General features: G+C 36.4%; 1 protein-coding gene across 2 annotated transcripts in view; it reads right to left on the bottom strand.

Moving 5' to 3' along the window:
* Positions 1 to 287: 287 nt before the first annotated feature.
* phf24 (PHD finger protein 24) overlaps positions 288 to 13,145 on the bottom strand; it is a 45,867-nt gene continuing 33,009 nt past the window's right edge. The window contains exons 4-9 of one of the 2 annotated variants that reach the window (XM_055208782.2): positions 8,522 to 8,600; positions 8,158 to 8,360; positions 7,666 to 7,832; positions 5,831 to 5,863; positions 2,542 to 2,631; positions 288 to 2,026 (exon numbers count right to left, since the gene is read on the bottom strand). In XM_055208782.2, coding sequence (XP_055064757.2) covers positions 1,930 to 2,026; positions 2,542 to 2,631; positions 5,831 to 5,863; positions 7,666 to 7,832; positions 8,158 to 8,360; positions 8,522 to 8,600 — 669 coding nt within the window. In that variant the 3' untranslated portion in view covers positions 288 to 1,929. The remainder of the gene's footprint in view (positions 2,027 to 2,541; positions 2,632 to 5,830; positions 5,864 to 7,665; positions 7,833 to 8,157; positions 8,361 to 8,521; positions 8,601 to 13,145) is intronic. The other variant, XM_055208783.2, reaches the window with a different exon arrangement.

The following is a 13,145-nucleotide window of genomic DNA, read 5'->3' as shown; positions in this document are numbered from 1 at the left end:
GGAACAACCCTTTTAGACCATGCGCTAAGATCATAAAAATATGGCCCATCGACTGAATGAGACTGACTAATGGAAATAAACAAAGACAGACAGATAGACTGATAGCAAAGAGACACACAGACTGAAAAAAAACAGATGGGTGGTAAAGAGACAGACAGATTGGTATACGAGACATAAAGCCACAGAGACAGACAAGCTAGTTAGATCTCTGAATGCTAGAAACAATCACAACCACATGAAACTCAATAACGACTCCACATGATAATAATGAGTCCACACAATTCCAATCTTATTTTTGGAGTTAACGTCATGCATTTATTTCCAGCACTACCAGCAAAACTTAGGAGTATTGCACAGTCCCTTGAAATAACTGCCTTGAGCAATATAAAATCAGCAAATACAGTGGATATGACCGTATACGTAAACATTGATATGATGTTACATACCCCCATACAGTTTGATATATTGAGTGTAAACCGAAGTGCTATTTTACAGGAGTGTGTATATTTCTGCCTAAGAATGAAACGGTTTTAGGTATTAAAGGTGCAGTGTGTAAATTTTAAAGGGATCTCTTGACAGAAATGCAAAATAATATACAAAACTATATTATCAAATGTGTATAAAGACCTTTTATAATGAACCGTTATGTGTTTATTACCTTAGAATGAGATGTTTTTTTCTACATACACAGAGGGTCCCCTTACATGGAAGTCGCCATTTTGGGCCGCCATGTTTCTACAGAAGCCCTTAACGGACAAACTTTTTTTATTAAGTTGTCTCCGACGATGACATGTTTGTCCGGTGGTGGCTACAGTAGCTTCTCTATGTGTTTCAAAAGCCAGGGGTGAGCAGTGGACTGAGCCGTTGGTTGCAATTCACAACCTCACCACTAGATGCCACTAAAATTTACACACTGCACCTTTAACGGTTTTGTCTTATCTGCACCACATCTAAGAACAAATTCAACATGATTCTAATGCAAAAATACATGGAAGGAAGAAAAGATCAGTGTTATACAGGCAGTAAGTTCAAAACCTGATCATTAACATATTGTCTTGCCTTTAAATAACCACAAAAGAGAATGTTTTTGGAAGATCTATTTGAATCATTACACATCTACAGGAGTTACATTTATTCCAGACCCAGAAATATTTAATAAATCAATCTTTTAATATTCAAGAACTTTGCCCTAAAATATAAAAAATGTATTTAACCAATTCTAGTTTAATATTTTGCAAATATCAGGTTGATAATAAAACTTTAATTATTGTAATGCACTATTCACACATTTAAGCACATTTTATCCATCAATATCATTTTTTTCCTAGTAGTGCCTTGTTTTTAGGTTGTTTTCAGGCCTCTTTGAACCTTCCCAGTGGCCTAGGCAGTAATCCATCCTTAAAGCAATGGGAATAAATATGCATACAATATCCTGTATATATATTGTATGAAATATATTTATAGACTTTGTATAGTATCTATATAGCATTTTTCTCTTTTAATCTCTATATTCTCACTATATTTAGATTTTGTGATGACAGACATTAGATGTGAAATTAGATGATGCAACCATTGATCTCACGTTGATCCTGCAAGCTGACAATTTGAATACGACTAATGCCAAAAACACTATAAGCAAACAGTGTGGTGCATTTCTCTGTTAAAGGGTAAACATGTTTTTGTCCATCTTGGTCACAAAAACAAAAGCGTACAGCTTCTAAAACCTCAATTCTGAAGTGGTGACAGATGTACTAAGGTTCAAGCGTCATTGGAGGGAGAATCCGGTCATGGCTTGTACGTTCTTTGAATGTCTTTTTGCTTTTACTCTCGTGGTGTCGGGCAATAAGTTCTGAGCACCCGTGTCTCTTAAAACCGGACCTAGACAGTTTCCTCTAGCCCATCTTGAAGTCTTAGGCATTGGGGCAGTGGTTAGAGAGGCAGACGGATGTGCATGGCTGAGCTGTTGGGCCTGGCGGCCAAGATGTAAATGGCGCTTTGCCTTAGGAAGTTGTCCCAGGTAAACGGTCTAAAACACACAAAGAGGGGCATAACAGAGTTAACAGAGAGCCACAATGTATCGACACACAGCAACACATACTTGACGTGTTGGTTCAACTTAATAAAATTAACTTGCATGGTTGCATAAAAATGTTATGTTCATTCAACTTAAAAAAATATTAGTTGGCACTACAATTGTTTGAGTCAACTAATACTTTTAAAATTTTAAAGCAACCAGATAGCTTACTTTTTTATGTCGAACCAACAAATCTCTTTTACAGGGTATTTTTATATTGGCAATATGGCCTTCAACCTGATTTGTCCAATGAGATCATAACTTTTAGTGTTAATAAATTAAGCTGTATAATTTATACTCTATACACTAACATGGGAGCACTTTTATATATTTCCCTTATAAACACGCCCATAGGGATATTTCCTTTATAAAGCCAATTTTCCGAAGCTGGTCCCATTTTTAGGCTTTACTATCCTTGTGCTGACATTTGGTCCCAACACACATATTAAAACGTGAAACACACTAACCTGTTGTCATTTTCCATGGCTTTATCTCTGCTTCTCTCACTGCTGGAGCTCGCTGGACTGCTCTCAGATATTGGTCCTACATGACTGATGCTGTAGATGAGAAAAGAAAGATGAAATACAGACTCTTGAGCACATGGGGTTTTACACTTGGTTTTCAAACTCTTCATCTATGATACTTCAAAACTCACAGATGGTACATAACCTGAGGACAACACTTTGGCTGATGTTTTTTTTTACAGATTACAGTTGGGATAAAGGGACAGTATCAAGTACTGGATTTTGAAATAACTAAATTGGCTAGGTGAAGACTGGATGAACAACATTCTGAATCAAAAAATTGTTTTCCTTTTAATTTATAAACTATAATTGGATTAATATTGTAAAACAACAACAACAACAACAAAACGAGAATAAATAATATTTTGGTGCTATTTTTAAAGGTGTAATGCATAATTTAAATACTTTCTTTAGCTATATATGCAAGAACATTTAGGGCTCTCTGTACTGTATGCAAATATATACACTAAATACAGTGGCGGCTTGTGACTGCTCATCTGAGGGGCGCAAATTCAAACGCGTCTACAGCAGGCACTTACAGTATTTTGACAAAACACATGATGCACACACAATCTCTCAAAGCGCAGAACACATTATGACCCACACACATGACGGGCTACATACATATTGTGACGAACTTCGCACCGAGCGCCCTCGAAAAAATAAGTCACCGGCCGCCACTGACTGCATATATACTGTATTTTGTTTAGCGTGAACTGAAATGATTTGACTAATTTCACCCAACTTTGCAATTTAAAATTGCAAATTTGTTAGGTAAAGTGTACTACAGCCATAACCAGTACATTAAAAAACAAACAAAACATCTATATAACATCATATTTATGCATGTGGTAGACACATTTATCCAAAGCATTTCACAGTGCATTACACGGTATACATTTTACCAGTATATGTGTACCCTGGGATTAAATCTGATGACCTTTAGTGCTGCTACTGGACTTTAAAAAAAGATTTGATGGTTCAACTCTTTTCCCGCCATTGACAAGTTATCTCGTCAATAAAGAGAAAACATTTCCCTGCCAATGACGCTTTACTGACGAGTTTTTATGGTAATCTGTAATCATGCTATTATCCACTAGATGGCACTCTTACCCAATTTATAAAAAACTGAAACAAAAACTAATTTAAAAACATTTTAAACTCTGTGTATGTTTTTGATAATAGTTCTGAACCTAATCTCTAACAAAATTCTTTTACAAAAATGCATTTACTTCAGCTTTTTTTATCAAAATTGGGTATTTTTAAAGAAACCTACCCATATTTAAGAGGTTATAAAAAAGAACAAATGAAGATAGGATGAAACGTTTTTTTCCCGTTTTGTCTGTTTGTTTGACAGCTGAGGGTCTGTTCTTTTACTTGATATATTTTATATACTTATAGAAGAAAATTTTCCTGGAATGCATTTTGTGAAATGGCTGGCTGGAAATGAGTCAAGTAAGTTACTTGGTTGCCTTAAAATTTTAAGTGAATTCAACTTAATTATTTAACTTAATATTACTTGACTCAACTATTTTTACACAACTTTTTTGAGATAAATAAAATGTTTAAGTTTCTAAAGCAACTTTTTTTCAGTGTGGGTGATTATATAATGATAGGTCAATAAAAAATAACTTTCTTACTTAGTATTTTTGTAAAAATAATGATATATAATGATAGGTCAATAAAAATGACTTTCTTACTTAGTATTTTTTACTAAAAATATCTAAAAAATTTTAAATTAAGATGTATTTTCTTAATGAGCAAAATGACCTAAGAAAATAAGTCTAGTATTTAGACAAAAATATGAAATTTAAGCGAATTCGTGCTTAAAACAAGCAAAAAAATCTGCCAATGGAATAAGAACATTTTTCTTGAATTAAGTGTTTATGAAAAAAGTAAACTTATTTTAAGAAAAAAAAATCTTATGCCATTGGTAGATTTTTTTTATTTAAGAAAATTAAATAAAATTTATATTTAATTAAAAAATTTTCTTAATTTAAGAATTTTTAGAAATTTTTACTGAAAACAAGTCAAATAAACTCAAGAAAGTCATTTTTTGCAGTGTACATTTGGTGTCCCAAGTCATTTTTGTTTTCTTTGCTTCTTTCAAATGGTTTTATTTTTTATATATTTTTTTGTTATGTTAATAGATTGGAACTGATTGTCATAGATCAAGATGTTAAGGCCATAACAATTTAATATTTTCTGTCTTTTATAGCTAAAAATTCTTATGTTACATACTGTCAACACTGTTACTCTAACTGGATTGACACTATGGAAATTATTATTTTCAGCTTTTTAACAGAAAATGTTATATTGTTATGGACTGTAACATTTTGCAAGCCATGATAATAAGTACAGAATATTTTAAATAATTAAAAATATAACCATAAAAAACAGGAAAAAATACTTTGTACATCAAGGGGCAGTTTCTCAGGGTTTAGATTAAGCCAGGACTTGGCCTTAGTTATTTTAGGAAATTTAAAGAGTTTTTAAAAAACATACCTTACAAAAACCTTTACTTTTGTGCATCTTGAGACAAAACAATGGTAATATGTTAAGATATGTCAGTGCAAATTGTTTTTTAGTTAAAACAGCTCAAACATGCATTTTAATCTGGGACTAGACTTAAGCCCTGTCCAGGAAACCGCCCCCAAATGTAAAATTATATATTCACCCTAATGCAATGTTCTACCAATTGAGCTACAGGAACATAAACAAAGCTCCTCTCTCCTCCAGAACTGGAGCTGCTATGATCTATGACCTCTATCTGCTTTGATCTCAATGCCTCGGTTGATTTTAATGAGCGTAAATTAGACCGAAAGCTTAGCCAAGCCACGAACACATCCATACATCCACACGTACCCGTGAACTCATTTAACCTGCTGTGCCCCTTTAAGCTGATGAGAAACATTCTTAAGGCTTTCCCTGAGATGAATAAAAGCCCTTCTTTTGATCCAGATAATAAGAGGGCAGTGTCTAATCTAATACAGCTCCAGCAGACAAAAGAAACACCATTTTAGAGAAGAATGGCCATCAAAAAAGCCTTTAACTAACCAGTTTGGATTACTGCTTAGATATTGTTAAACTTTGATTCTTTGGCCCCTGTTCTGGTACACACAGAATGAACTGAAATATTGAAATGATATGAAATGATAATGATTTCAATGGTGATGATGTTACAAAGAAGTGTGATGTTTCTTGGAAAACCCATGCTGATGAAGTAACTTACCCCACATTGCAAGGGAAACACAATCCTGTAAGCCTGCAGCGTGAATTGTTGGTGGATATGGGATGAACAATGGAAAAAAACAATAAAGAATGGAGGATGATGTCAACACAAAGACTGTCCTTTACACACAAACATACAGTTACTGCACAGTACAGGTCAAAAATAGCCATATATTCTTAACGCAGGGCCGGCGTCAAGGGGGGTTCATTCGCGGGCTGTGCCCCCCCAAACAGGTTGCTGTGCCCCCCTACACAGTTTTTTATTAATTTAATATATATCAAGAATAATTAAAATAAATTAAACATTAAACATTGAAGGTTTCATGACTTTTAATGTAATCAAATGAAGAAGATATAGTTGATATATGTTTTCTTTAATTAAATTAGACCAGTTTCTCTGATTGGTTGTATTGCAGCGTCTCATGCCTCTTTATGTCTTTAGCATATTTGTTACTTTATGGATTTTATGGATAGTGTAAAATATGGATATTAGAACATTTAGAACGAACCGGCACCGCCTGCTCCATCTGACTTCATGCAAACACCGATTGGCTCAAACTCGGAGATTAAAGGTCGAGGTGGAATTTTCAAATCTACAGGACACTGTTTAAAGGAAGTTTAATGTTCGTACACGCCGGGGCTTTTAGGACGCGGTGTGCGCTGCGCTATGAAACCCATTCATTTTAGTGGCTTGCGCCGCGCGAGGGCGGTTTGTTGTTGCGTCGAGCCAAGCGTGAGCGCCGCGGTCAAAGTTCTAAATAGTTTAACTTTTGCGCATAGTTTGTGATCTTCTGCACTTTATACGGAAAATGAGCTGACAGTCTGTATCAGTTGTATGAGTGTGTGCTTGCACTGTATTTGTTGTTTTAATGCCTTGTTTTTGCAAGTTATTGTTGCTAATTGCGTGCCCCCCCCCCGTTGGAAGCCACGTGCCCCCCTGTTAGTTATGGTCTGGTGCCGGCTCTGTGTTAAAGATACATTCACACGGGGCGAAAGCTTTAACGCTTGACGGAAGACTTGTCTGAAGCGTGGCCAACAGCCAATCACAGTGGCCGTAACACATGCTCCGGTCTTCCATAAATGTAATTGGCTGGCTCTGCCTAGGTTATTTGCAATGGCAATCTGATTGGGTGACGCACACGTTGCCGCTTAAAAAGTTGAGAAATGTTCAACTTCTGCCGTGAGCAACGGCAGTGACGCGGCGCCGACGGATCCACAATTCAGTTCAGCAACGCATGACGTCACCCATTAGAAGTGAATGGGAAGCGTTAACGCTTACGCCCTGTTATTTATGCAAATATTACATTAAGACTGTTGATTGGCTGTTGGCCATCCTTCAGACAACCCTTCCGTCAAGCGTTATAGCTTTCGCCTCGTGTGAATTCTGAATTACGATTTAACCATCAAAATGTGTTTTCTCAAACTCTGTCCTTATCCTGTTTAAACCGTATATCTGAAAACGTTTTCCTCTTCCAGGCCACAGATGGGTTGCCCCGGTGGTTATATCATCAACTGTGCGTTATGCATTAATTCAGAGTCAGAACTGACAGCAAATTCAGTGCCTAAATGATTCATATTCCCTCTGCAGGGCTTCAGAATGCAAAGTTAGCCTTTAATTCGTGAGCGGAGATGTGAGATGCATACTAATGAAGTGAGAGCAGTTAGTATTGGCTGCCTATGAAATGCCCAGCTCGCTTGATCCGATTTATTACTCCCGGAGGCCAAACAAATTGGACAACTTACCGAAAAAATTGTAAGGATTTATTTGAAGTCATTGTTTATTATGCAACTGGCTATGGTCCTTATATTTAACCCTTAAGTAAATGATAGACTCACCTGACATTGCAAGACTGTGAGTCTTTGTTCATCTTGTGAAACCAGGAGGTTTGGGCCCGTTTGGCTTCTCCAACAGTGATGATTCCATCCTTGTCCTGATCCAGACTCTGAAAAACAGCTCGCGCCCGGTCCCTCTCCTTCGCTGTGAGAATTCTTACCAGCGAATTCTGGATAAAAAACAGAATAACGACCATAAATGCAAGCTGGATTTCGGGAAAGGCTTGACTGGTGTAATGATTCCGAATGGTGGACAAGATAACAGACCTTTACTATGACCTACACGTCTACATCAGGAAATACAATAAAGGTTCATAAGAAAGAAAAATCAGATATAAGATTCTCTAGACATTATTTCTCCAAGACATTAAGAATAAATGGAGAATAAAATTCCTCAGACACCACGAAACAAAATTTTATGGATTCAAATGGAAAACCACCGCATACATTTGTCTAAAATGGATGCATTGAAAAACAAGCTATGTCCCAGTTCACCTCAGTGCGAAATTTTTGCAGGACTGAAAGTGACTCATGGTAAAGAAAGTCAGACCACTCGATCTGGCCCTTTTTCTCTGGATCTAGAGCTGCAAACTGGGCCAGCACCTCCTCTTCCTCCTCATCAGTCAAATCTCTGTCAAAGAGCTGCTTGGTCACAAAGTGCCTGTATTGCAGGAGTTCATCTGATACCAGGCATGATTCTGAACACAAAGTAGGCGAGAGGGAAGTCAGGGCGTCATCGATCAATGGAAATAAGACAAAGGCGTAATTACAGAACTGAAATGAGAAATTAGCAAAGCTTTAATTAGCTACCTTACTTTACAAAGACAGTATATTCAAACCATGATCCTGATATAAACACCTGGAATGATCTTGCACTGCTTGAAAGTCTCCATTAGACTGTACATCTCCTCTTCTGTGAGCAGCAAGTTCACATTATCCTGAAAGATAAGAGACAAAAGACTTTCAGTTTGATGTAGGCACAGAAAAAAGCGAATCACTTTAAAGAGAATATTGCATAGCAGTGCTTCCCTTGATAGCTTATTCCAGTAAAATGGCTATTTTGTGGGATAAAATGACTTTCAGATCTTTGTGAAAGCTATTACTTATTCTATTGCAGAAATGTATTTTTAGATCAGCGTGTAAAAAGTAGAGCTCTCAATTAAACATTAAAATATTACAATTTATATTTCAATAATTGCCAGATATATCAATATAGAATTGTATAAATAGAAAAATGTATAAAATAAGTATTTGACACATCATTTTTATCAGTATGGGGATTTCAAAGTGGGCTATTGACAAAAAACCTCCACCAGATGTAGCCATCAAGCCAAATATCGAATTCAGAACATTTAAGTATACAACTTAAGTCATAATAAACACTGTGAAACCACACAGGGAATAAGCATTGAACACATGAAGAGAACAAGATGCAAAATGACATAGAAAAGATTACAAAGATCTTGAGAGAATTCTTTGCTTTTACCCATGATGAAGTCTTTCCTGTGTGCCTCCTGGGTAATTAGAAGCCTTTATAGGCCATCAATTAGGACTAAACCAGCTGATATTAATTAGTACTGATAGGGGGCAGGGTTTCTCTCTCAATACTGACAGATTTCAGGTGATCTCCTGGCTTTCTATGCCATTTTGCACCTTGTTCTCTTCATGTGTTCAATGCTTATTCCCTGTGTCGTTTCACATTATTAATTATGACTCAACTTGTATACTTAAAGGACAAGTTTGGTATTTTACACTTAAAGCCCTGTTTTCAGATTGTTTATGATGAAATAGAACGGTTTTGCCTGAAATTTGGACATATGATGCTGGCCCGAGAATTTTCGGGTGTTTGTTGTATCTCCATTAACCTCTACAATGGCTGCATATGTGCACTGGAACAATCCTTCCTAAAATGCATTAAACTTTTGTTTACAAAGACATGAAACTCGCCAAGTGGTCAGGGGTGTTCACTGACATGCTCACACAAAAATCGATGCTTTCCAACAGGTTTTATCATAGTTTTTGTACAACTCCATTGACTTGTATTAGATGTGCTGTGAGGTACGGTATTACTCCGCACCGGGAACGTTGTTTGTATTCTTGCAATTGTCAAAGGTGGATTATCGCCACCAACTGGGCTGGAGTGTCTATTATTCAAGCTCTCAACGGAAGAATGTATGTGTGTGAGGCGTTTGGAAAAATAGGTCCACAAGTTTACAACGAATGCTAAAACACCTGTTGGAAAGCATCTTTTGCAGCGATTTTTGTGTGAGCATATCAGTGAACACCCCTGACCACTGGGTGAGTTTCACGTCTTTGTAAACGAAAGTTTAATGCATTTTAGGAAGGATTGTTCCAGTACACCTATTCAGCCATTGTAGAGGCGGGAGGTGACACAACAAAAACCGAAAACTCTCGGGCCAGACATGTCCAAATTTCAGTCAAAACCGTTCTATTTCATCATAAACAATTTGAAAACAGCGCTTTAAGTGTAAAATACCGAACTTGTACTTTGTATGTTATGATTTCTTTGTATGAATTCAATATTTGGCTTGATGGCTAAACTTGCATTTGTTGCAGCAATGGGCTCGCACTGCTCACGCAACCAACATATAAAACAGACATCAGTTTGCGTGGCTCTGTGTGTCTCATAAACAGAACTGTGTCGCGTGGCATCAGACATCACTTTTGGCCATTACTGTATAATTTTACCAAAAATATCATTTTGGATTGAACGGCTCCTTTAAATTGACAGCTGTGAAATGAAAAGATCAAGTGTCCATCTTGCACAAAGCCTTTGAAACATTCTCTCTTTAGAAACAGTAATAATCTCTGAATTACAGATAAAGATCAACCTTCCAATAAAGGACCCTAATGAGAGACAGGCCACAGAGACCAAACGTTGACTGCTTCTTTCATATCAAATGCAGTATGATATATATTTTACTGGTTCAAGCTTTGCTTGCAAACGACAGCTTTTATAATCCAGTATCCGAGGGAGAAGCTGTGTTTTCAATCAGCTGTTCCCAGCTTGATGAGAATTCATGTGAACACAAGAGCAGATGGGAGGCTGCATCTCAGAGCTACTGTACATCCATTGCCTGTCAGTGTCTCATATGGCTATGGGTTGTGTACCACAGCCGAGAGTGTTAATTTAAATGAGAATGGAATTTAGTCTCACATCCATTGTTTATTTGAAACCTGTTCTCTGAAGACATGGGTCAAAATAGCCAGAATTAAAAACAGACGATACAGACAATACTGGGATTCGTTGTAGTCTCTAGAGCCAGAAACATACTCTGTGTTCTGATAATGCTTATTGGACGATGGTATCGCAGGAATGAGCCCAGTCCCGATGCTTTTACTAGTGACTATCCAGCTGATGTACATTCCCTGTTGGATAAGAAAGTGTTGATAATGTATGGCTAGTGCAGCAATCTCTATAGGGCAGTAAACGTTTGCTCGTATCTCTATCAGAGTGGAAATGGCGATCTGTCGGATTATCAACCTTCATGGGCCCTTGCCGGTATACTTCCAATAAACTGGATGTTGTCACTGTGTGCTGTCATATTTGCTTATATGACAGTAAGGCTATATTTAGAATAATACTCAGCTTTAATTGCAGTATATAGTAAGTATTGTATATTGGACAGAGAATGTAAATTTTCTATATTTGAAGAGTTTCGTTGCAAAACGAGATAAATCCATTTTTTACATTTTTGTCAAAACATGTTTATTATTATGTTGTCATGTTATTATTTTGTTTTATGGTGCTACTTAGCTGTATTTTTTAAGTTATGAAGGTTTTAAATCAAAACAAACCAACTGCAGTTGCATTGAAATTAATTGGAATGCACAACCAAAAAACGCGATTTCTGAACAATTAAAAAAACGGTAATTATCTCGTTTTGCAATGAAACTCTTCATTTATACTTCATTTGTACCTGTTGAATGCTTTATTTTGATTGGTTGAGAAATGGTCCACGGGTGTTGATTATTTTACTGTAAAACGCACACCTAACCTGTCAAAAACAACTATTATTTGAAAATAATGCACAATGACTTCGCGTCGTGCCGCATAACCATTTTGGGTGTGCATTATTTGTTAAAAATGGTTTTGGCACTAATATGAACTCTTTAGGGAAGAAATGCACCAACTAAGACTGCTATGGACCATGTTATGACCATTATTTCTTGTATGCCTTTGTGTTCTTCATACAACAGAGAATGTTGCAAAGGATACTGTATCTCACAATGCAATGTGCTTTATTTTGATCTCTATTTTGATTACGTACACCAGTATTGTGTTTTTACCCATATTTCTGTCTGATTTTTCATAAATAATGTATATGAAAGCAATAAAGCACTTTTAAATGTAGTATATAGATATAGATATGTTGTGGAGCACAGTTTTCTGTAAAATAAGAACAATTTTATCCATTTACTCCAAAGTATGTGAGTAGAGGACGCTTTTAAATTCAGGCATGCCCAATTTGCAAAAATACTAATTATACTGCATAGCATGTTTGTTCAAATTCCAAAAGAATATAATTCCACACAAAATCCGAAAGATGAAGCCAGCACAAATTCAGTGAGAAGCACAGTTGGATTCGTCATAAAATAGACCGGCAGCTGTTTCGGCACAATAAAGCCTTGCTGGGTGACATTTCCAATCCACAAAACATCCCAAGATGTCAGAGCACACTTTAACAAGGGGGAAAATTTCACATATTATGTCCACAGTATTGCAAGACAGGGTCGGCTGATAGGACAAAACATGGCTGTGTATAGCAAATCCATTCCTATACACAGATTATTCCTATTGATTTTGTGTCCCAACCAGAATTTGTAATTGGTCCAGTGTGAAAAAGATAGATTTGAAAAGGAAATAAAGTGGCAAATTGAGAGCAGGTGGCAAGCGAGGAGTGAAAATTGGAAAATCAGGAATGGAGAAAACATCAGAAAATCAGAATACATAAACAAGGGAAAGGAATTTTATGTTACATTCCCTCACCTAAATTTTTCATTGTGATGTCCATGATGTTCCCAATTATCAGTGATTGTTTTTCTGAATGATATCAAAATTGTTTATCCCCACACCAGGTGCCTGTCATATTGGTTCAAGCTCCTTTATGGGGTTTTTAGTGCAGAAAGGCTGCCTGTAATCATCTCAATTGTTCACAGCTAATCACAGTGATAATTTAATTAACTGGACAGCGTTGCCGGTGACAACAAATACCAAAATCAGTTTGACAACCTGCCCTGGATTATTAAAATTAATTTTCCACCATGGTCTTCCCGCTAAAGCCCTTTGATGTGAAATTTCATGCCTGTGTTTTCAATACCTCTGCCATAACCCTCATGTTTGTCCCAATGCAAAGTAATACACTAGAAGATATTGGATGGTATTACATGATTTGAGAAGGAATTTAAACATCTGTTTTCCTCGAATTTTATACAGCATTTTAAATCTCATGTCAATATAT

The sequence above is a fragment of the Misgurnus anguillicaudatus genome, chromosome 12 (genome assembly GCF_027580225.2).
Source record: "Misgurnus anguillicaudatus chromosome 12, ASM2758022v2, whole genome shotgun sequence".
NCBI classification, from domain to species: domain Eukaryota; kingdom Metazoa; phylum Chordata; class Actinopteri; order Cypriniformes; family Cobitidae; genus Misgurnus; species Misgurnus anguillicaudatus.
Note: the sequence above shows the minus strand (reverse complement) of the source record. Positions and strands in the feature narration are given on the sequence as shown.